This window comes from Elgaria multicarinata, chromosome 11 (genome assembly GCF_023053635.1).
Source record: "Elgaria multicarinata webbii isolate HBS135686 ecotype San Diego chromosome 11, rElgMul1.1.pri, whole genome shotgun sequence".
NCBI classification, from domain to species: Eukaryota; Metazoa; Chordata; class Lepidosauria; order Squamata; family Anguidae; genus Elgaria; species Elgaria multicarinata.
In genome coordinates, this window is record NC_086181.1 from 29215529 (window position 1) to 29240912 (window position 25384).

At 45.6% G+C, this 25384-nt stretch overlaps 1 protein-coding gene across 4 annotated transcripts in view; it reads right to left on the reverse strand.

Moving 5' to 3' along the window:
• Positions 1–6451: 6451 nt before the first annotated feature.
• FLT3LG (fms related receptor tyrosine kinase 3 ligand) overlaps positions 6452–25384 on the reverse strand; it is a 31101-nt gene continuing 12168 nt past the window's right edge. The window contains exons 4-9 of one of the 4 annotated variants that reach the window (XM_063137627.1): positions 22298–22351; positions 16678–16821; positions 15783–15936; positions 11550–11713; positions 8077–8150; positions 6452–6740 (exon numbers count right to left, since the gene is read on the reverse strand). In XM_063137627.1, coding sequence (XP_062993697.1) covers positions 8100–8150; positions 11550–11713; positions 15783–15936; positions 16678–16821; positions 22298–22351 — 567 coding nt within the window. In that variant the 3' untranslated portion in view covers positions 6452–6740; positions 8077–8099. Of the gene's footprint in view, positions 6741–8076; positions 8151–11549; positions 11737–15782; positions 15937–16677; positions 16822–22297; positions 22352–25384 lie in introns of those variants that run through there. The other 3 variants (XM_063137626.1, XM_063137629.1, XM_063137628.1) reach the window with 3 other exon arrangements.

Here is a 25384-nt window from a genome sequence, read left to right on the forward strand (position 1 = left end):
GGAGTTTTCCACCATGTTTAAAAGAAGCAGTGGTATGGCCACTTCTAAAAAAGCCCTCCCTGGACCCCCTGGACCTTAATAATTACAGGCCGGTATCAAACCTTCCATATTTGGGCAACTCCAAGCATTTTTGGATGATACAAATTTTCTAGCCCCTTTTCAAACCAGCTTTAGGGCAGGATACAGAGTTGAGACAGCTATGGTTGCCTTAGTGGATGATCTCCGCATGAGTATTGACAGGGGGAGTGTGTCCCTGCTGGTCCTACCTCTCAGGTAGATTCCAGATGGTGATGCTTGGGGATAGTTGCTCCTCAAAAAAAGAGCTGTTGTATGACGTACCACAAGGTGCCATCCTATCCCCAATGCTGTTTAACATCTACATGAAACCGCTGGGAGAGATCATCCAGAGGCATGGGGCGGGGTGCTATCAGTATGCTGATGACACCCAAATATATTTCTCTATGCCTTCAATAACAGCATCAGCTAAGGATAGTGTGTCTCCTCTGAATGAATGCTTGGAGGAGGTAACAGGCTGGATGAGGAAAAACAAACTGAAGCTGAATACAGGCAAAACAGAGGGCTCTGACCTAGGTTTGGAGATGTGTCAACCAGTTCTTGATGGGGCTACACTCTCCCGAAAGACTGTGTTCACAGTTTGGAGGTGCTCCTGGATCCGTCACTCCAAACGACAGCCCAGATAGACATGACGGCCAGGAGTGCCTACTATCAGCTTCAGCTGATACGCCAGCTGCGCCCCTTACTAGAGTCAGAAGTCCTAAAGACAGTTGTGCCCGCGCTGGTAACCTCAAGGCTTGACTTCTGCATTGCTCTGTACATAGGGCCACCATTGTACCTAGTTTGGAAACTTCAACTAGTTCAAAATATGGCAGCCAGGTTGGTCACCAGTACATCTAGGGGTGAGCATATTACCCCAACATTAAAATCACTCTACTGGCTGCCAATTAGTTTCCGGGCAAAGTACAAAGTGTTGGTCATTACCTTTAAAGCCCTAAATGGTTTGGGTCCAGGTTAGCTGTGGGATCGCCTTCTCCCATACAGTCTGCCCCACACACTCAGGTCCTCTGGGGAGAACTTACTTCAATCAGCAAAGACTAGGCTGACATCAGTTTCCAAGAGGACCTTTTCTTCTATTGCCCCTGGATTGTGGAACAGCCTGCCGGAGGAGATTCATAAAATTAACTCTCTGTGATTTTAAGGCAGCTTTGAAGACTAGCCTTCTCTGGCAGGCCTACCCAGATCAATGTAAAATCAAGAATTTTTAAGATATGCCCTGCACACCTGTTCACCCTTGTGGCATGCATCTGAGTTGAGAAGAGCAATGTAATTTCTGGTGACTGGGAGAGGTGTGTCTTAAAATACATCTCTGGATAGGGTGACCATATGAAAAGGAGGATAGGGCTCCTGTATCTTTAACAGTTGCATTAAAAAGGGGAATTTTAGCAGGTGTCCTTTGTTTGAGAAATTTCCTTTTTGCAAAACACAGTTCCCTCTTTCCCTCATTCTGTCCAAGTGACTGCCCAGTGAACTTTCCGTCTCTTTCTTAAAAACCATTCCAGGATTTATGGTAGTTTTGTAGGCCAAAACAAACATTACTTTAATTGTGTGTCTAGCAACTACGTCTTCATTTTTACTCTAGAATAGACCCAGGGGGACCTATCCGTATCTTAAAAGCCCCCTACCCTTCATGTGAGGGTTCCAATCACCCCCAAAAGACATAGCTCCTAGGCACACAATGAAACCAATATCTGGTGTGTGTGTGTGTGTGTGTGTGTGTGTGTGTGTGTGTGAGAGAGAGAGAGAGAGAGAGAGAGAGAGAGAGAGAGAGAGAGAGAACTACAATTCCAGGATGAGATGCCATATTTAAACTGCTCTGAAACCGGTATAAATTTGTCATGTATAGATACATGCAGTGGTCTAGAAGTGGGAATTTACTGTAAGTAGATAAAGTTTCTCCATGCCCTTTGTGACAAGATGTACCACCTTACACATAGATATAGATATAGGTGAGCCTTCTGCAACCTGTTGGCCTCCATGTATGCTGGATTACAACTCCTATCAACCCACAGCCAGCATGGATAATGGTCATACTTTTGGGAAGGCTGATTGGGGATTATGGGAATTGTAGTGCAACACACCTGGAAGGTGATATATTGGGGAAGGCTGCCAGCTCTGACTGCACATAAGAACTTGTGGTCCTGACTGGAGTTAGATATCTGTGTCAAAAGGACGAATCCAGCTGGTATGATGGGGAACGAAAAAACACTCTGCATCATGAATAAAAATGACCAGAGTAAGGCTCAGAACAATTCACGCAATGAAAGGGGATTATGTGGACAAGAAAATTGTAGGTCCTCATACATTTCTCCTCCTTTATTGTGTCCAAAGTTCCCCTGGGTCCTGTCCCCACCCCCCGCCCGCCCCAGCCACACTGTCGGCTGGCAGCTGGCTCCATACGTCGCATCTTCTAATCCATATTAACTTGCAGGATTTGGAACCTCTGGATGGTTCAATAATTTCAGCCATGAGAATAAATATAGAAAAGGGAGGGGAGAAAAGAAACATTCATCCTCCCTGCGGTAGGTTCTCAATTAAGTCACAGACTCCTTTCCAGTGAGGGGATAGCCATTGTCATTTTAAAAATGAAGTTATTTTTTTGGTAAAGGATGCAATCAGATTTGGATGAAAACAGGAAAAGACAAGAGAGTCTACACTCTCATTCAGCAAACTAATTTAGGATCAGAGCCAGGACTTCCTAGAGGTGAAAGCCCTGCATGCCACCCCTTCTGGCAAAATCTGGTGAATCTCAGGTTGAAGATTGAAAGCAGATGAAACCAATGTCTTTGGTTGGGGTAAGCATCTGCAAACCGCTGTGTCTCACAGGATTTTTCATCAGGCAGTTTGACAAAGTGTCCCACAGAACTCAAAAGTTTGCTTAATTGGATGGCGTGCTACGTTGGCCCAGTTAAAAAAAAGAAGTCATTTCATCTGCTTTCTGCCTCCTAACATTTGAGACCAACATTGTCATATACCAGAAAGGCTTACAAATACAGAAAACCCAAACAAGAAAGAGCAGTGTTGTCCTATCCCTTCTATACAGAATATACACAGAGGTTTCATATTCAATTCTTCTCTTAGCAGCCAATCCTAGATAGGACTCCACACTCTCTAGAGAAGTCGCAGTGGAGGACACACACACACACACCCAATTTCCTGATCCATGCTGACATTTCTCACAGCTTCTCCGCTTCTAAGTTGGACTGGGTTTGCCAACTTTTTTCTTTTTTTACTTCCCCTGCTCCTGTGCTTTTAATCCGCAACCTTTCACATGCAGATGGAGCTTTATCTCTATGCTAGGGAAAACCTCACATCCTACACTTCTGCATAAACAATGCAGAAGCAGTTCAAGAAGGTGAGAACTCTGCTAGGAGAAGTTGCTCTTTGGTAGGGTAGACCCTATGAAAAGGAGGACAGGGCTTCTGTCTCTTTAACAGTTGCATTGAAAAAGGGAATTTCTTTTGTATCTCTTCAAGAGGGCAGAGCTCCTGCAACTTTAACTGTTGTGCTGAAGAGGGGATTTCACCAAGTGCTGCATGCATACAAATGACACCTGCAGAAATTCCCTTTTCTATGCAACTGTTAAAGTTACAGGAGCCCTGGCCTTCTTTCCATATGGTCACCCTACCTTTGGAAGTTCACATACACACACAATATAAAAAGTGCAGGACAACTCCAAATCCCAACTCTCCAGCACCACCCACACCGAAAAATATTCGGTATTGGACCCCCCACCCCGACCCGTTTCCCAATCCTCGCCTTGAATGCTTTTGTCCCATCAGGGCAGCAGCACCCCCTAGAGGGGAGTTTCCCCCCTAATAACCTCTTGCCACATCTCCCCCCCCCCCCCACGCCTCCCAGCCATCCTCTGTCTGAATGGGATAAGACCTTCAGGAGGCTGGCCAATGTGTTGTATCCAACACAGCCCCTCACAACGGCCTGTCTGCCTCCCCCTCCTCTTCCTCCCATCCTGGTTTCCCCTCCATTCCCATTACTCCTTACCCCAGGTAGGGAGGGGGGGACAGTGCGTCTCGGCGGGAGGCGAAGGGGGATCTGAAGATGGCAAGCGGCAAAGGGGGAGACTCCGGCGGCTTAGCATCCCCGTCACTCTACGACGTCAAAGAACAAGTGTAGTGGGGGGTGGGGGGGGGGGCAGCGGAGAGGCAAAGAAAGATTACAAACCAGAAAAAGGAGCAGAGAGGCATGCAACATGCAGAATAAACGAACATGAAGATAATACCCCTAACTGAGGGCGGAGAGCAGACGGCTATGTTTAATCAGCGGCCTTAAAATAAGGGGGCACGGGGTGAGATAACGAAATTAAAGGGATCTAGGACGTAGAGGGCAGTGGGGGAAGACATTGGAGGTGGCAGGGTGGAGCAGGCACCCATGATCAAGGATTTCGTTTAGGGAATACATGATAGACTTGGCCCTTCTAGGGTTTTGCATGTGCCATTTTGTGGAAAAATCTTTCTGCAATTGCCATCTGTCTCGGGAGGTTTAACTTCGTTCAAATCACTGGCATTCACTGTCGTACCCACCCATCCAAATGCTACATCAGAAAAATAAATTAAAAAACACAGGTGTAGTTATCTCTTAGAAGCCTGAGAGTTGTTTCCAATAGACAGACAATAACGCTTCCATGCAGATTAATCGAGGTTGGGCTGGTGTATTTGACCAGGATAAAAAACGGGTAAGCTTTAGAGTTACACGGGACCCCATGCAGAATGGAAAGGTAATTAATTTCTAACAAGAGAGGATATGGTAGAATTGTTATAATGACAATACTACACTGGGTAACTGCAAAAGTCTTGCTTGTTAGTTTAAAAGATGCTCTTGGAAACAATGTAAATTATTACTAATGATGTTTTTGTCCCATCTTTTCTCGAAGGAATTCAGAAAGGTGTGCTTGGTTCTCCCCACTCCATGTCATCCTCATAACCCTGTGAAATAAATTAGGCTGAGAGAGAGAGAGAGAGAGAGAGAGAGAGAGAGAGAGAGAGAGAGAGAGAGAGAGAGAGATACTGGCCCAGGCTCACCCAGTAAGCTTCATGGCTGAATAAGGATTCACTTGGATCTTCACAATCCAAAGATTGATATTCTGGGATTCCTCAATATGGGTGCATGCCACAGAAAATGTAACCCATTAGGAGCTCCCTGTAGTGCATATTTGTATGTCCCTGATTCACATTCAACAAACTGGGCCTACACTGGGGAGCCCTCTCACGATGGCCTGAGGTAGTTTTAGGATCTGTGCCATCCTCTCAAATGGCAGAGAGACGTTTTATCACCATCTGGTGCAGATATGTGATAAAGTTAGTTGTCTGTTGTGGGCCATGTAACAGGAGTTAACAGTTTCTTATACAGAATGATCTGTTCATGTCAGAAAGTCTGGAGGGGCGGCCATGTACATTTCTTACAGCAAAACCAAACTGGAAACTTGTGTTTGGCCTTTCAAAGATGTAATGGATCTATTGCAGCAGACACTTTCATGGACTAGTACTCACTTCGTCTTGAAGGATAACGCTCTGTGTGTTTGCTGAAGGAGGACACAGTCCACAAAAGCTTGTGCCATAAGGCCAGCCCAAGCCATTTTGCTGCCTGGTGTGAAGGACAAGATGGTGGTCTATCCCCCATTCCACCCACAGAAGCCAACTGGGCTGGCAGATGGCTCTTACTATAGCAGTGGTTAAAGGAGAGCCTCTTCCACCTCACCTGAGGGGAGCAGGCTGGCTTAAGGAGTACAAGGTAAGTTGCCTGGAACACAAAGCTCTGTCCAACAGCAGAGGAGAACAGCCAGGGGCCTGCTGCTGCTGCCACCTCCACATCACCCAGCATCTGCTGCCTGAGGTGACTGCCTCACTCTGCCTAATGGTAGGGCCGGGCCTGTAACCACAATAAATCTCTCAGCCTTTGAGGGACACTAAGACTCTTGGTTGTACATGTGAGGTGAGCCTATGTAAACACCTATGTACCCAGCCTATGTCTGGGGTATCAGGACCAACCACAGCTTCGGGAGGCCCTCACTCCTATGTCAGTGGGCCCCTTGCCGCCATTTAAAATTTCCACTAAGTGGGCCTCCGTTTTAATTTCTCACAATGTCCCAGAGCAACACATTGAGTACTTTGGCCCATAATGAAAAAATTAAAATTGCAGAAATCTCCCAGTCACAGCTGTCTGCTTGGGCCCTGACAGCTGTCCAATGAGGCTGGGTATTGGTGCCAATATTCCCCCCTTTGTGTAATGCCACTAAAATGAAACATTCACATGGTTATTAAGTGTTTGTTTTTTTATTTATACAAAATAATATATATATTAAAAAATCTCTCTCTCTCTCTCTCTCTCTCTCTCTCTCTCTCTCTCTCTCTCTCTCACACACACACACACACACACACACACACACACACACACACACACACACTATAAAAATGATGGTGCAGCATCACTCAGTGGAAGAATCCGGAACTGCAGCCCATGACTCCCTTGTAGACATTCTGCAGTCTCTCTCCCCCTCCCCCATTCCAAAAAGTGGCCTTTGTGTGTTCCACAAGTTTAGTCCTCCAGGGAGAAAACTGGGAGCCGGGAATGTGCCACTCCTGACAGCGTGTGAGCGAAAAGTCACCATCCCACTCAGTGCGGAGATCGCCGTTTCACATCACTTGCACCTGAAGATGAGATTCAGGGGGGCGGGGAGACAAGATAGGAAAGCTTGGTTGTGGTGTAAAAGAGAACTCGGAAGAGAGGGTATTGCCAAAAATATATTACTTGGGGTTTCTGCAATATTTACCATCAAGCCAGGCCACAGAACCTGTATTGAGGTGCAATTTTCACTCAGCTAGTAATTCCATTACTTTAGACTGCAGGTGGCTGGCAGCTCTTCTATACAAAAAATATATATCCCTGCACATAGAAAACTAACATGTTAGGGAGAAGACCTGGAGCCTAGCCTTCTATGTGACATGGATAGATTTCTATGTGCAGAGGTATTTTATTTGTACGGAGGAGCATTCAACAATGTGAGCCTCTACCTGCAGTCAATTATCTTTCCTAACATAGCTGAATACTTTTCTGTGTACAAACAAAATCACGTGGAAAATTAGCATGCAAGAGAGGAGGAGAAGCTGTAACTATTTTCCCTGGCATGCTAGGTTTCCACCTGCAGGCATTCTTTTCTGTAAGGAACAGCAATCAGCTATGTAAGCCTCCACCTGCAGAACAGCCTTCTCCCTGACATGCTAGTTTTCTATATGCAGGGATTTTTTGTACAGAGGAGTAGTCAGACATTTGAACCTTCATGTGCAGTCTAGCCCTCTCCCTGACATACTAGCTTTCTATGTGCAAAGATTTTATTTATTTATTTCATTTCATTTCTATACCGCCCAATAGCTGAAGCTCTGTGGGCAGTTTACAAAAGTTAAAACTACAAGAACAGCATAAAATATAATAAGAAAGCTTAAAACCACAATATAAAAGTACAACCAGAATAAAATTGAGCAGCAACGCAGAGATTTAAAATAGCAAAGTTAAAAGACTAGGATAGTAAATTGCTAAAATTCTGGGAAAATAAATAGGTCTTCACCTGGCACTGGAAAGAGTACAATGTAGGTACCAAGCGAACCTCTCTAGGGAGCTCATTCCACAGCAGAAAAGACCCTCCTTTATGCGTGTGCAGAGGATTATTCAACCATGTGGGCCCCCACCTGAAGTCTAACTTTCTTTCTGACATGTTAGTTTTCTATTTGCAGGGATTTTAATTTATTTACTTTTTACAGAGGAGCATTCAGCCATGTGAATCCCCACCTGCACTCTAGCCTATCACCTTTTCTTCATGCAAAGCATGTACTCTGCCATTGAGCTAGGGAGCCTTTTCAAACCATGCAGATAAATAATCTTCATTGCCTGCTACCATCCACAGCTCAAGCTGAAGGTCACAGGGGCAGGACAGGACTTCCCCCCCTCTTCTGGTCAGGTATAACTCACAGAAATGCAGGAATGTCTTACCATACTCTTTGCCATTTGATTTCCTAAACGTCCTCCATGAGTTCAGTTTCCGTTATCTGAAACCTCGTGGGTCTCTAGGGGGTAAAATACAGAGCCAGGATTACTTTCTCAAATGCATTGTGGGGAGAAAGAGGCAGCAGGGGCAGATTAATGGAACAACAGCTGTTGGCCACAATAGCAACAGGGAGGCAATTTGGTGCATTTCCCCAAACCATTTAGGGTGTTGGATGCTGTGAGATGACCCAAAGGAGATCTATGCAATGGCACCTTAAAATGTTCAGTGACAAATGACATATATCAGCCTTTGACAATCTTGTACACTCCAGATGGGTTGGGCTAAAACTCCCATCATCCCCAGCCAGCCACGACGGGAGCTGTAGCCCATCTACAGTGCGCCAGGTTGACAAAGGCTGACATATGACCTGTTGATTCATTGCCAGGTATTTTTTCCTACTCCAACCTGCAAGTATGAATGTGTGAATCTTGAGCCACAATTCAACACGATGCAGAAAAGCTGGAACCCAAAATCACACTAACCTGAAAGCTGCCATTTTTTCAACAAAGGAACCTTAAAGGGGAAATTCCAGCATGAAATTGCCAAGTCAGAATTCACCAGTAGTTTGATTGTCTCCATTTGGACATGAATAGAATCAATGGTTTCTTCTCCCACTGAGTGTTTATTAATGTTGCAATGTTAAGATGTTTGTGTTCTCATTACTAAGTACTCTGTCGTGAATGGTCGCTGTGCTTATTTTATATACGTTGAATTTTAATTGAATTGTCGCCAACTTAATCTCTTGCGCTTGTAATAAGATTTGACACATCTTCTTACGATCTCTCTGCACTCTTTTCTCCTGCTGCCCACCCCAGCACCCACATTTCTATCCACATGCAACAGAGGATAAGACAGGTGAAAATTCATTAGTCTTTAAGGTGCCATAAGACTCTGAGTTTTGGTTTTATTTGCTGCAACAAACTAATGTGGCCATTCCTCTGGAAGCGTACAGGAAAGGCCATTTATTGATTATTTATTACATTTAGATGCCTGCCTTTCCACTAGAAAGACTGCTCAAATTGAGCAAATTGAACCACAGAAATTGTGCAGCAACTGTGAAGGAAATAGGTTGATTTAGATTCGGGGTAGGGTGTGTGGATGGAATACACAATGCCTACAGACAGCAGGCTCTACGCAAAAGACAGACAGAAGAGGTCAGGCTGTCAGTATGGAATGGCAGGCCAGTGACCTCCAGGGTACGATGTAATGGGCACCATTTCAAGATTTTCTCCAGTCCTGGCCAAACCAACTGCTAACATTTGCCTACACAGATGTTGGAAGCTGCCTTAAAGAGAGTAAACCAACGGTCCCTCTAATCCAGTGCTACGAATTATGTTAATTGGTAGAGAATCTACAAGGTGTCAGGGAAAAGTCTTTCCCTCTCAAAAGTCTTGAGGTCTTTTAATACAGGGCTGGGTAGAAGGTAGATCTCCAGACGTTTGGGTCTTCAACTCCCAGAAGCCTCTGCCAACATAGCCAATGGTCAGGAATGCTGCCAGTTGGAAGTCCAAGGGGCTGTCTTGACAATGTCGCATTGGTGCCGTGAGCCCCCCAAGCCCTGCGGTTTCACTCCTGCAGGGTTGCGGCACGTTCTCCCCACAATAAGGAGCGAGTGAGGGGTTTATATGGGTGGGGGGAGCCACCGCTGCCCGTCCCTCCCTTATCTCGCAGGGACTGAAGCCAAGGGAAGGGAGAAACTCCCCCCCCCCAGCAAAAGGGAAACTTTTCTCCCCACCCAGAGGCAGCACAGGGGTGTTGCAGTGGCCATTTGGCTTGCTGGCCTGCTCCCACTCCTCTGCCCAGGTGGACGGTGACCAATCAGGGGTCGCCATCCGCCCAGCCACGCCTCTGCCGCAACTCCAGAGCACAGCGACAGATGGCAATGCGCCATCCTCACCACGCTCCCGACAACAAAGTCAGGGTTAGTCCCCAACTTTTTTGCTTCAGAGCTGTGGGGTGGGTGGGGGAAAGCCCCAGGATGCCTGCACGGTGGCTTCTGTGTCTCTAATCAACAACGTACCACCGCGCACCCACCCTGGGGCTTCCATTGCATATGGACAGCCCCTCAAAACATCCTGAGATCTACTTTCTGCCCACTCCTGCTTTCACTCACATATGGACAACCCAGGGGCTGCATGCGGCCTGCGCTGAGTGCAACTATGCTGCTGCTCCCCCAAACTCCCCTCTCACACTGTTGCCATGATTGTGCTTTGGAGAAGGGTATGTGGGAAGGTCTCGTCTTGCATGGGCACTTTGCTAGCACTACTGGGGCCCTGTCTACACACCGTTCCGAAGGCGCCCCGAAGCCACTTGAGGGCGCCCCGAAAACGCTTGTGTAGTATGTACCTTAATCGTCCCCAGAAGAGGCGGAGGAGGAGGCTTCCTTCGACAGCGCAGACTGCGGGCGGGCTGCTCCAGGCTCCGTTTCCCTTTAGCCAGCAGGCCCTGCGAGAGCTCCCAATAGCGGGGCAGGGTCGTAGGAGGGAAGAGAGCGGACAGGCGAGGAAAGGGGAGGGCGCCTCCCACGCCCCCGGGACCGCGCAGGGGCCTCCGCCGCCGCCCATTTCCTCGCCCGTCCGCTCTCTTCCCTCCCACGACCCAGCCCCGCTGCTGGGAGCTCTCGCAGGGCCTGCTGGCTAAAGGGAAACGGAGCCTGGAGCAGTCCGCCCGCAGTCTGCGCTGCCGAAGGACGCCTCTTCCTCCGCCTCTTCTGGGGACGATTAAGGTACATACTACACAAGCGTTTTCGGGGCGCCCTCAAGTGGCTTCGGGGCACCTTCGGAACGGTGTGTAGACAGGGCCTGGGTCCCTGACAGCCACCATCCCTGTGTGCTATGAGTGCAATTGTGCAGGGGAAGTGGATATGCGAAGGGGGAAAAACCCCGCTCGCTGCCCCCCCACACGTGTCCTCTCCTCCGGCACAGCTGCGCTCCTTACAGCACACCAAGCAAATTTATATGGGGGAAAGCGCACACAGGGAGAACCATCTCTGTGTGCAGCCTTCTCTGTTTAAAAGGGGAAGCATGAATTGATCTCGGTGGGCAGGCAGGTTTAAACCTCCTCATTCCTGAGCTCTGTGATGGCGCTGGGGGAGAGAAAAGTGTAGGCGTGCTTGGGTCTGCATGCATGTATATATACCAGTGTGCGAGAGTGAGTGTCTGTGTGTGCGCACCTACACTGATGAGACCCATGCGCACGTCCTGCGTTTATAAGAGATGCATGCGGCCCCCGACTCACCACCCATCTCTGCACATGGCCCTCGAGGGCAAAAAGGTCGCCCATCCCTGCTTTAACCGGAGATGCTGGGGATTGAACCTGGAGCCCTCTGCATGCAAAACATGTGCTCTACTGCTCACCTGTAGCCCAGAATGTAGTCCAGGGCCCTTGGAAAGGTCTTTTTGGTTGGGGATTGGCTTACCTCGAATCTCCAGCATAGAAGTCTCATAATAAAGAGAAGGCAGAGCAAGAGAAGCGGAAGTATAAGCAGCCCCCAGTAAGATCTTCCAGAGGAGATTGGTTGGGATGAGTAGTTCATTTCATGCGTCTGCACAGAGTTATTGGCAGCTGGAGTAGTATAAGAGTCTGCAGTACAGAGAGAGACTGACCTATAGGGGCAGATTGAATGCCTTCTAGTAACAAGGTGGGAGTAGACCAGGGAGTAGACCAGGGGTCCCCAACCTTTGGGGCACATTTGGGAATTTGAGAAGCTGCTGTGGGCACCCCCACAAAGCGCCTCCCATGGAAGATATGCCTAGTCACAGAGTGGCTGCTGAAAGGGCCTGGCTAGTCGAGGTGGCAGGGCAGAGGGGAGAGAAGTAAAAACATAAGAACCTAGGAAGTGCCACGCTGGATCAGTCCAAGAGTCCATCTAGTCCAGCACCCTGTTCACAAGGTGGCCAACCAGCCATCGGCCAGGGATGAAGAAGCAGGACATGGTGCAACAGCACCCTCCCACCTATGTTCGCCAGCAATTGCTGCACACAGGCTTGCTGCCTCGAATACTGGAGGTAGCACACAGCCATCAGGGCTAGTAGCTATTGATAGCCTTCGCCTCCAGGAATTTATCCTGGAGGCTAGAGGCTGGGAGGGAAGAAGACATGGAAAGAATTGCCTCCTGGTCTACCCAATCTTCTTCCATCCACACAGGTCTTTTCCCTTTGCAATCTCTCTCTCTCTCTCTCTCCACTCCCAGCCTCTAGCCTCACTATTTCTCACCCCCACGCCTCCCCACCTCTTGACTAGCCAGGCCTCCATGAGAGCCATTACGTGACTCATCCAATCTACACCAAGCAGGATATGACACTGAAAGCAGTATATAAAAGGCAGGAGCCACACTACTGCTTTATAGCAGCACTGAAGTGTACTGACAACTGTTGGGGCCCATTGACCACTTTCATACCGCTATATCCTGCTTGGTGTGGCTCCTACCGCTTTCATAGTGAAATATCCTGCTTGGTATAGATGAGGCCATAATTTCTCTCCCTTCCCTGGCCTTCTTTCTCTCTCTTCTTATCCCTAAGCCTTGCTCTTTCTCTCCCACTCACCTCTTTATTTTTCTGCTTCCCCGTCCCTCCAGCCTCACTATTTCTCTCCCCTTCACCTCTTTACCACGCTGTTTCCACGTCCCTCCAGCCTCTAGCCTGCCCCTTTCTCTCTCCTTTACCCCTTTGCCTTGCTTTCTCTTCCTTCCCGCTGAATAGCTGATCAGCAGCAGTTTCAGGAACAGGAAGGAGCACATGGCGGCCTAACTTTTTCAATGTTTTATCAAGAAGGTTTTTTTTTTTGAAGGGGGCAAATGAATTACGGTGTACAATTCAATTACAATTACGAAGTGAAGAGCTATGTGGGCGCCATTGTAGGTGCACACAGGTGGCCCTGGAGTAGAAAATATTGAGAGGATGTGCACAGATTAATAAATCACCTTTTTTGAAATGAGAGAGAGGGTCAATTAGCACATTTGCCTCTCCATGTAGTGGGTTGTGATCTGACCTAAGGAGAGTGGCATCACAATATTGTATTTTTTAAAAGGAGAGAATAAGGCAGAGGGAGGGAGAGGAATAGAAAGACGGGGGAGAAGAGAAGAGGAGAGACAGCATGTCTGCACTACAAATTCATATCACTTCTATACTAGTTTAATTGTCGTGGATTCCTCCAAGCCATTGGAGGCTTTGTTATAGACTTCCAATGGCTTGGGACCTGATGGAATGCCTCCTCCCATATGTATGTACCTGCACCATAGAGTCATCCATAGAAGACTTTCTTCAAGTGCTCCCTCATCCTGAGGCATGTTTAGACAAAAACAGTTCTACAACTCCCAGCATTCCTCTACCTGCATGGCTGGCTTGCTGTGGATGTAATTCTAGAATTGTAGAACTATTTTCTGTGTAAACATGCGTTCGATTGCACTCCCAGTGTTTTAAAATGTTTTAGTGTTCTGTTTTTTTAGTCCCTAGGAAGTGGTTTTTACCTCTTATACTGTTGTTCTTTTTGGTTGTTGTGTTGACAGGTTTATTAATTTTACAGTGCTGATTGTTTTATCGGAATATGATAATGATCTTTTTAATTGTGAAACACCTAGACAAATGTATTTTATAAGGTCTTTAATAAATTAAAGAAATAAATATGTCCCGCCACCAATAGAGTTCAGTTGGGAATGTGAGACAGGCAGGGCCTTTTCTGTGGCAGCCCCCAAAGGAGATGAGACTAGCCTCAACTCTGATGGGATTTAGGCTGGCAGTGGAAATATTCTTATTTCACTTGGCTTTTAGTGGTTTTAAATTGGAACATTTTAACTTTGCTCCTTTTAAATTTAGTTTATTTTGTGTTCTTTGATGATGTTTGTTCTTTTATGTAAACTACTTTGAGGTCCTTCTTAGGTCCAAAAATTGGTATAACAGCACAAGCCTATACCTCTCTACTCACATGCAAGTCCCACTGAGTTCAATGCTGCTTAATCCCAGGTAAGTGGGTACAGGATAGCAGCCTGAAATGCTTTTATAAATAAAATAAAATAAAATAAAATAATAAAATAAAATGAACTATAGTTTGGTGCAGGTGCTGTTAAGGAGTCTACTAACCCAGAACCTAGCTAGACTTCTTCCCAGGGAGGAGAAGTGAATTAAACCACTATGGCAGGGCTGGGCAATGACAGATAACTCTCATTATCTCTCACCATTGGCTACGCTGCCCAGGGCTGAGGAGAGTTGTAGGCCAAAACATCTGGAGTGCCACAAGTTGTCCACCCCTACACTATGCATTGAATCAAGATTAGTCATAGTAAAAACAAAGGGAATCCAGTTATCATGACTAATTTAAATCCCATTGATTTCAGTGGGTCTGTTCTAAAAATGGCTAAATCTGGATTCAACCTGATGTCCTCATTGGGTATATACTCTGAGAAAGACAGAAGAAAAACAGGGAGTGTGGAGAGAGAGAGAGAGAGAGAGAGAGAGAGAAAGAGAGATTAAAGTGGGTCCCACCATGGTGGTGTTCAGGGTTAAATGTGGGGCTTGGAATGAGAAGATTGACATCTACAGCATGTGAACCATAAGCTGGGAAGTCCTGAGTTCAAATTAGACCCCTGCCATAAATTTACTCTTCTCTCTGCCTCTGCTCCCTTATTTGCAACATGAAGATTGTAATACTGTTGTTGTTGTTGTAAGCAGGCCTGGCTTCAGGCTTGAGGGGTCCCCTTAGCAAAATGGCCTCTAGTGGACCAGCACCTGTCAGCCACCATTTTAAATTCCCCTCAGTACCTCTAATGTCGTATTGCTCCGGGACATTGTGGGAAATTACAACAGCCAAAGTTGGGCAAATGGAATGGGAGAGACATTTACACTTCCCACAATGCTGCAGAGCAACACTACATCAGGGGCAGTGTGAGGAATTTAAAATGGCCGTTCACACATCCAGTGACCCAGTGCAGGGTGGAGGGGGAGTTGGGATCACTACTTGTGGGCCCTTCTGGAGTCCTGGGGCCCCAGTAGCTGCCCCAGCTGTTGAGGGAGGGCTGTTGATGCTGGGTCTGGTTGGAGGGGCTACTATCATATGTGAAGCACACTGGGTTGATTCCAGATTTAGACATACTTAGAGAAGACTCGCTGGAATCAATCAGAGTTAAGTTAGTCATGGCTAACTTAAGTCCCATTGATTTCAATGGGTCTATTGTAAGTATGGCCAGGAGGCTGTCTTCACGGCACTGGGTTGGCGTTGCCTCCCTCTCTGCACTTTCCCTCTCTCGGGGTGGCATTGGGTAATCTCGACGCTGAGGAGGGACCGGGGGTTTCTGGGTGGCCATCCAGGTATCAAAGCCACCCACCACCCTCTTCCTGGTGGAAGGCAACTGATTGTCAGTCACCTTCCACCAAGTACCTCCCCCGGCTTGGCCTCAGAGCAAAGTTAGACAGCAGAACCGCTATACTGACGTCACTCCGATTGAAAAAGTTGGGGTAAATCCCCAACGTTTTCAAACTGCAGCTCTGCAGGAAAGCCCCACGGTGTCTCCGAAGCTGTGCCTGCGTCATGTAACCAACGCAGCGCAAATCCACAGCCACTGTAGAGCTTTCCCCACATATAGACAGCCCCCAGGTCTGGATCTTTGAACTCTCCACCCCACTCCCACTCATTCATCCCTCTCATCTAGGAATATTACCTGAGAGGCACTGAATAATGGTGCAATTACGAAAGTCACCATGGAGCCCATCCGTCCCGTAATCCTCCATCCGGTCTGCCAGTGATTTAAGAAAGGAGGGAATGGGCTCTAGGAACTGAGAGATGTTTGTCCTCTCAAAATCAACACAGCTATCCTGGTAAGGCACAAGAGAGAAACAAGGCATCAAATACAGCAGGTTCATCCAGATATAAGGCGCCTGTAACCTCCTAGATGAACAGATATTAGGCTTGTTGGATCATAGCAAGGGGGAGACCAACCTGGCCCCATACATCGTCCAGAGAAGGAACAGCTTCAGGGAGCTTGTTTTCTCCCTTTTCTGCCAAAAAGAACACCTATAAGAACTTTGAAACTAAGAACTGGTGCCTGAGTTTTGCTTTTATTCCCCTGTCCTCTCTCCCAATCCCTTTTCCTTCTGTGTCTTTTAGACTGTAAGCCTGAGACTGACTCATTATTAATCTTTATAAGTCGCTTGGGGAGCCTATTTTGGCTGAAAAGCAGGGTAAAAATACTGTAAATAAATAAATAAATAAATAATACTTTTGCTTCGTTACTAGAACCCCCAAATCCACCAACCAGAGCCAGGAGGAAAAGAATTAAAAAACAACAGCACATTCAGGAATTTGTTTTGAGTACCAAAACTGAACTGAACATCTTCCAGGAGTACTGCATGATATATCTCTTTGGGCTGCTGTAATGTAATTTATTCAGATCTAAATGAATTTAAATGGTATTTTTTAAAAAAATGCATTGCTCTCTGCTTATAAGATGGGGTAGATTAAATACAGTACTACATAAATAAATAAGAGGACAAATAGTTTGTGCTGTGTTCCAAAGTGCCCCCATGGGGGGGGAAATATACGCCTCTGCGACTTACGTCAATTTTGCATTTTTCGATAATTTTTGTGTGACTCGTTATATTCTTTATCAATCTCTTAAGGCTACTCCCAGACACTTTGATCATGCTCTTCAGATTTCTGTTGATGAGATGAAGTTTCCATAACCCTAGGCAGAATTCATCCTGGGGGAAATTGGTGAGGAGGAGAAACTATTAGGAAGGAATATGCAAGTTGGAAGAAGACAGGTTGTGCTCTCATTATAAATCGCGCAGAACCACCAGCTGCCTTATACTGAGTCAGACCACTGGTCTTTCCAACTCAGTCTTGTCTGCATCAGCCTTCCCCAGCATGATGCCCTCCAGATGTCTTGGACTACAACTCCCATCACTGCCAGCCAATAGGCTTGCTGAATGGTGATGATGGGGTTGTAGTCGAATAGGCTTTCACGTAGGGGTCTTTCCCAGCCCCCAAAGGAGAAGATGAGGATTGAACCAGGAACCTTCTAAATGCGAAGCATATACTCAACCACGGAGCTGAGGCCACCTGCTCCTCAAACCTCCATCCTGCCTTCCTACCACCAAGGGGCTGTCTACATGCAGGGAAAGCCACACGGTGATTGTGGATCTACACCCTGTCGGTTAGACGCTGCAGCCGCAGCCTCACAGCCACCGCGGGGCTTCCCTGCGATGCTCTGATTGGAAAAAATCAAGATTTACCCTGACTTTTACAAAGGGAGTGACGTCAACACTGCACTTCTGCCGTGTAACATCGCTCCGCGGCCAACCCAGGGGCGGAGCCTGGTGGAAGGCGACCAGTGATTGGTCTCCTTCCACTAGGAAGAGGGTGGGGGCGGCTTCAGGACCCAGATGGCCTCCCAGAAAGCCTGTGCTCCATCCTTGGCGGCAGGATTACTTGACGCCCACTGGGAGAGGGAAAACGAGGGGTTGAGATGAGAGGCGGCACCAACACAGTGCTGTGAAGACAGGGACCAAGACAGCCTAAGCGGCTAATAGACAGGGACCGTGTGTCATCCCGTATCCAACTTCGTGAAGAAAGCATGGCACCTTTTTTCTTGTTTCTATATATGTGGAGATACCGAAATGCCTTGGTGCCACTTTCAAAATGGTGTCGTTTCAAAATGGCGGCCATTTGTATCCCGTATCATGTATTTACTCATAACTCTGTTAATTATCAACCGATTTTAATTTTATTTTTACAGATTACAGGGTTTTTTAGTTCTTTATTTTGTTATCTAACCATTTTCCATGTACACCTAACCATTTTTTTGTAAAATTAAAAAAAATGAAAATATTAGTGAATTTTTCGCCCTTTGTATCTTTGTTCGATTTCATCCAATTTCAATTATTTTTTGTTAGCATACAAGTTAAAGGTTGTTTTTTAATGAAAAAAACAATGGTCATATTAATCCAAAAAGTAATAATAATTTATTAGTAATCAATGAATACAATAGGAACAGTATGCAATCTTAACATTTATCCACATATAATTAAAATTTAAACATCATGGTTAAACAATCTTCATCTATTTCACTATCTTCACTTTCATAAGTGTCAAAAACTGGTTCACAAGTATCGACATTATTTTCACACAACTCTTCATCACCAAAACAACTACACATTTCTGTACATGGAAGTGAATTAGCTGTACACTTGCAACAAGTACTACTACATCTTGGTTTTGCACAATTGCACCTAATGAGTTCAAGTACTTCCTGGGGTGCTGGAGGGCTACAGCAGGCAACAGGTACTAGGCGGCTATTTTCACGCAACCACCCAAAATGAGTAGGATCTGATAGGTCGGGATGTGTTTTGTCACATTGATACCATTCCATGGCTTGAAGGTGAGCTCTTTGTAAGGCCTGTCTAAGCGATGGCCTTGTGGGCTGAAGATTTTCACCTACTGCCTGCTTTTGTGTGAAAAGCCACCACCTAAGTTCTCCAACAGTAGTAATCTTTGTGCTTGGCATGTATACCTTGCAAATAAATGCTTTCAAAGAAAGCTAGGTTGTTAATAAGTCCAAGTTCCCTTTTTGTAGTTTGGGTGCAGACGAAGCTTTGGAGCATCAAAATAGAGTAATGAAAATAATGGGAGGTATTGTCGGCATAACATTGAATGAAAATGCAAGGGAACGTTTTTTCTTGTGCTCCCCTGAGCTTACAAGACTTGTAGAAGAATCCAAAAAAATGAGTAGTTTTAAACCAAGTATCAAAAATAGACACCATCAGCTGACAAAGGCAGCATCAGAAAGGCAAAACAAGAATGTAAGTGCGCTTGTTATATCACTTCATACAGCTGGTAACCCATTCACATATGGTAGAAATGAGCTTTTAAACATCAGTACAAAATGCATAATGCAAGAGAAGGTGAAAGAAGACATGTGCACCATGGCCGCAATCGGACAAAAACAGTTTTATTAACTTCACCAAGGAACGCATAGTGAGTGGTCAAGTCAATCTATGGGATCCAGTGAAGAAAATTAATCTGCAGACCTGTACACGAGCAGTGAAGAAAGCTCATATACAAGTCAAAGATAGAGAACTTTTCCCCTAAATGTTAATTGTTGCCAGATCACGCCTCCATGTTGATATGCAAGACATTTTAATCAATTACGAACTTTCAGTTGTACCTCGATCAATGTTTGCGCTAGATGATACAATGTTACACTGCTCAGCCAAGAGCAAACTCATGGAACTCCTTGAGTCATTAGTTGAGAAACCTCACGAAGGAAACGTACCTGCAGATGTAGATGAAATTATGGAAGTTGAATGCCCAATTACTAGTGTTGCTATAATAGATGGTATGGCACAGCTACAAGCTCTTGAGAAGCCAACAACAATCAAGACTTGCTCAGACCTTGCTAACTACTTTATCAACTGGATCAACAAGAAGTATGAAATTTATAGTTGCTATCATTTAATTTTTGACTCATACATTGAAGATTCGCTAAAGACGTTCACTAGGGAACGACGCCAAGGGAATACTCAACCAACACACTACCGAATAGAACCAAAAACTATTATCCATTCTATTACCAAAAAAAAGCTTCTTTCTCATGAAAAAACCAAGGACGAACTGACTAATTTTCTAGCTGAAAGGTTTTTGGAAAATGCAAAAGTGACGAACTGGAACATAGTTGTTGCTTGGCGACAAGTTGCTAAAGGAACAAATGAGGATATGACATCACTGAGTAGCTCACATGAAGAAGCTGACAGCAAAATAGTACTACATGCGATAGAAGTTACAAAAAGAGGAGCAACTCGGTTGGACATATTCTCTCCTGACACAGATGTGTTAGTCCTGGCGTTAAGCAAGTATCTTCATCTGCCAAAAGAGACCAACTTCATCACTGGAAGTGGAAGGAGAAAATGAAGTGTTCCCCTTACCCTCATGTACAGGAAGTTGGGCAGACTAAAAGCAGAAAGCAGAAGCTCAAATTGGCTTACATGCAATATTTGGAGCAGACGTAACTGGATCATTCAATAAAAAAGGGAAGTTAAGTTTTTGGTAACCCTTTATTGAGGCTGATGACAACATTCTGCAAGCTTTGGCAAATCTTGGAAAAACAAGTCATATATCAGAGGACACGATGCTTTCTTTGGAAGCATTTATTTGCAAGGTATACTTGCCGAGCACAAAGATTACTACTGTTGGAGAACTTAGGTGGTGGCTTTTCACACAAAAGCAGGCAGTAGGTGAAAATCTTCCGCCCACAAGGCCATCGCTTAGACAGGCCTTACAAAGAGCTCACCTTCAAGCCATGGAATGGTATCAATGTGACAAAACACATCCCAACCTATCAGATCCTACTCATTTTGGGTGGTTGCATGAAAATAGCCGCCTAGTACCTGTTGCCTGCTGTACCCCTCCAGCACCCCAGGAAGTACTTGAACTCATTAGGTGCAATTGTGCAAAACCAAGATGTAGTAGTACTCATTGCAAGTGTACAGCTAATTCACTTCCATGTACAGAAATGTGTAGTTGTTTTGGTGATGAAGAGTTGTGTGAAAATAATGTCGATACTTGTGAACCAGTTTTTGACACTTATGAAAGTGAAGATAGTGAAATAGATGAAGATGTACCCCTTGTTTAACCATGATGTTTAAATTTTAATTATATGTGGATAAATGTTAAGATTGCATACTGTTCCTATTGTATTCATTGATTACTAATAAATTATTATTACTTTTTGGATTAATATGACCATTATTTTTTTTCATTAAAAAACAACCTTTAACTTGTATGCTAACAAAAAAATAATTGAAATTGGATGAAATCGAACAAAGATACAAAGGGCGAAAAATTCACTAATATTTTCATTTTTTTTAATTTTACAAAAAAATGGTTAGGTGTACATGGAAAATGGTTAGATAACAAAATAAAGAACTTAAAACCCCTGTAATCTATAAAAAAAATTAAAAATCGGTTGATAATTAACAGAGTTATGAGTAAATACATGATACGGGATACAAATGGCCGCCATTTTGAAACGACGCCATTTTGAAAGTGGCACCAAGGCATTTCGGTATCTCCACATATATAGAAACAAGAAAAAAAAGGTGTCATGCTTTCTTCACGAAGTTGCACACGGGACCTAATTTTTGAACTTATGGTCCCTGACTATAATGACCATGAAGAACTATCAGTAAAATCATTCTAAACAATCAAAATACCATAAAAATGGCTTCAATCAATGGGAGAGGAAATGGTCTCCTGATGGCTGGGGATCTCTCTCTATCCCTTAAGTGTTTTGAACGATATTGCCATCTGAGCTTGGAGAAGATGGCATTCTCCACACACCCCAGCTGAGAGGGGAAGGCAGAAAGACAGTAATTTCACCCACTTCCCCACAAAAAACAACAAGCAGGCTTGGAACTGGGCTTGGAAAATTGATAGATTTTAATCCCAATTCAGAACATGCCGAGTTCCAGATGTCAGATGACGTCACTGGGACCACAACAGGGTCCGATTCAACTTCCCTCTCCTCCTCCACCTGTCTCCTCCCCATCCCTTCAAGCCCCTTCTGTCCGTCCTCCCTTCCTCCCCAGTCCTTTATCTTTGGACTCTCACTCCTCTGTGAGACTCTCACTCCTCTGTGATGCTGGGCATGTTGGCTACCTTGCAGGTGTTAACAGAGGGTAGCAGGGAGAGAGACCTCCCTCTCTTCCACGGTTGCTGTAGTTGTAATTAAAGTAAGGGGCAAAGTGGCTGAAGGGAGGGTGGAGGGGACTTGGATGTGGGTTGGTGAATTGTAGGGAGTCTAGGAGGGAGGGCTTACAGTTCAAACCAGAAATGTTTCAGAATAATAATAACATTAATAAGGAAAGTGCTATGAACCTGCATCAATTCCAAGCCAAGACACATGAATTTCAGCAGCATCGCTAGTATGTTTGTTTTGAACTGGGACCATTTCTCAAGAAGCAAGCAAGCCTAACTTAACCATTCTGCTATTGGCAGTACCTCGGCTTTTTATAAAAGAAGGCCACCTGCTTATTCGTACAAAAATTCCCTCCTCAGTCAAAATAATTGCTATGGACAATCCCTTTCAAATAATATAAAACTACTTGTTGTCTTTTTTCATCCAAGGGAAATATATGTCCAGTTCTCCCATTAATAAACAGCTTGTTTGAAAGACTTTACCGGTTTCAGGTTGGATGGCATAAATACTGGGTAATCAAAGAGTAGGTACTGCTTCTGAAAAGACAGAAAGATAAGAGACAGGCCTGGGTTGAACATAGGAAAAGGTAGGATTAAAGAGCATAAAATGCATTCCTAGACTGGGTTGGATCAAGACTTGCTTAGAGCAGAGTGACAGATATGAAAGAGGGATCAGTTAATCACGACTAAATGAAGTCTCATTGATTTCAATAGGTTTGACTTAAGGGTGACAAAGCCTGGATTCAATCCAATGGCTGCGTTTGCACAATACAATAAGCCATACCTCTAAATAATTCTGGTTTGTCTGGGGAAAGACTAAAGAACCCTGACTTAGTGTGAATAAGGCAGTGTGCTGATGCATGCAGCTCAATGGCACCCACTTGGCTCCTTCTGCAAACTCCTGTTTGCTCTTATCCATCTGTAGTTTAAGAACCAAAGAAGAGCCAGGCTGGATCAGACCAAGGGTCCATCTAGTCCAGCATTCGCTTCACACAGTGGCCAACCAGCTGGGGATGAGGAACTCACAAGCAGGACATGAGTGCGACAGTAGGGTGACCATATGGAAAAGAGGACAGGGCTTCTGTATCTTTAACAGTTGCATAGAAAAGGGAATTTCAGAAGGGGCCCTTCCACACGCTGTACTGAAGGTGCATGCATGCGCCCCAAGTACGACCCCAAAATGATAGTGTGGACTACAGCCAGAAGAGACGGAGGAGGAGGCGGCTGGGGAATCCGGGCGCGTCCTTGCCGCCGCCTCCCCGCCGGCCTCCTGCTGCCTTGTTAAGAGCGACCCGGGTCGGAAGCCGAGCTCTCCGACCCGGGTCGCTCTTACCCCGGCAGCACGAGGCCGGCGGGGAGGCGGCGGTGGCGGCAAGGACGCGCCCGGATTCCCCAGCCGCCACCTCCTCCGTCTCTTCTGGCTGTAGTAGTCCACACTATCGTTTTGGGGTCGTTCTTGGGGCGCATGCATGCGCCTTCAGTACGGCGTGTGGAAGGGCCCCAGGTGTCATTTGTATGCCTGCAGCACCTGGTGAAATTCCCTCTTCATCACAACAGTTTGTAAACTGCTCAGAGAGCTTCGGCTATGGGGGCGGTATATAAATTTAATAAACAAATAAACAGTTAAAGCTACAAGAGCCCTGCCTAGCCTGACCGCATACAAAAAGAGGGCAGAGTTCCTGCAGCTTTAACTGTTATGATGAAGAGGGAATTTCACCAGGTGCTGCATGCATAGAAATGACACCTGCTGAAATTCCCTTTTCTATACACTGTAAAGATACAGGAAGCCTGTCCTCCTTTCCACATGGTCACCCTATGCAACAGCACCCTCCCGCCCATGTTCCTCCAGAAAATTATCCAACCCCCTTATAAAGCCATCCAAATTGGTACCCATTGCTACATTTTGTTTTAGTGAATTCTATAGCTTAACAATGCGCTGTGTGACATGCGAACCAAACTGGGAACTCCCATTTCACCTGTCATGATAAACAAACCACAGATGAAAGGTCTGCGGTTTGTTGAGCTGCTCTCGCTTGCAGCAGGACTGATCAAGCAGCAGGCACCAGCCTAATGGCTTGCTCACAAGTCTTGCTTATCAGACCGTACAAATATGGCATTTTTGTGTTTCATATCAGTGTTTAAAGGTCCTCAAGGTCCATGCAGTTCAATCCTATGCAATACGTTTGAGACCAGCCCTGACAGACGTTCACTTCCTCTTACATAATGCAGTTGGCAGTAATAGCTGCTTCCCTCCCTGGGTCAATAGCAGCTTTGGGGAGGGTATTTGAGAGTCAGGATCATGGGGAAGGGTTAAGGGTTACACACACACACACACACACACACACACGTTTGCTGCAAGGCTGATCCTAATCACACATGCAGCTATTATTAAAACATGACAAGTTAAATGTGGTCATGCATTTAACATAACGTGTGGTTTGGCCTGAGAAGAGATTCCAATGTGAAAATGGCTGCACACTGCAAGTGATCATGAGCCCTCACATGGATGTTGCTGAAAGTGTATTCACCTGTCATGAGAGCTAGAGTCTTGATTTCTCAAAAATAAAAAGCACGGCCTCTTGGGAAGCCAAATTCTTCATTATATTTCACTACCATAAGATGTGGCAAAGGTCATTAGCTTAAAGGGTTATTAAAAAAAGGACTTTGCTAATCACTGGGTCTATCTACTAGTCATGATAGTGAAATGGAACCTCCAAACCCAGAAGCAATATACCTCTGGATGCCAGATGCTGGAAACAAGCAACAGGGGAAGGGAGTTGCTTTCCAACCCGGCTAGTAAGCTACCCAAAAGCCCCTGACTGGTTACCACTGGAAACAGAATGCTGAAGTAGGTGGACTTATTTTAAAATGCCATAGGCCCGGTTCAGACGACCATATGGGCTTTGTGGTTAATGTAACCATGGCCAGCTGTGGTTATGCTAACCACATGCAAAATGGGTGCAGACGACACCATTAACCCTTTTGTGGGCACCCCCTCATTCTACATGCACACGGCGTGTGACGTGCCTGGAGGGCGGAGCATGTCACGGCTGCCATTTTGAATCACTTTTCGGGGCTGAACGCAGCGCAGGAGCGTTCCTATGCTGAAGTAAGTTGATTTTTTTAAAAACAACAACAACAAAGCTCACCCTCCCCACAGCCCAGCCACACATACCCCACCAATGGGCAATTTAAATTAAAAAACCCGCACCCTCCCCACAGCACATCTTCCACGGGCACGGAGCCCCAAGTATAGAGCAGCTGCGGCAATTTCGGCCGCTCTGTACTTTGGGCTCTATGATTTCAGCTCCTTAACCACAGGCCCCATTCAGACAACACTTTTAGCCATTGTTAGTGCAGCGAACCACGTTGCAGAACGGGGTTAGTGAGCCTAAACACAATGTGGTTAACGGAACCACAGACATGTGTCAGACGACACCATAAACCATGGTTAAGGATTCTGTTAACCACATCGTGGTTTAGTGTGTCGTCTGAACGGGGCCATACAGTATCACAGATAACAGGTTAACTATTCTTTTGCTATGTGGATTCCTGGTTGCTGTTTTGTCA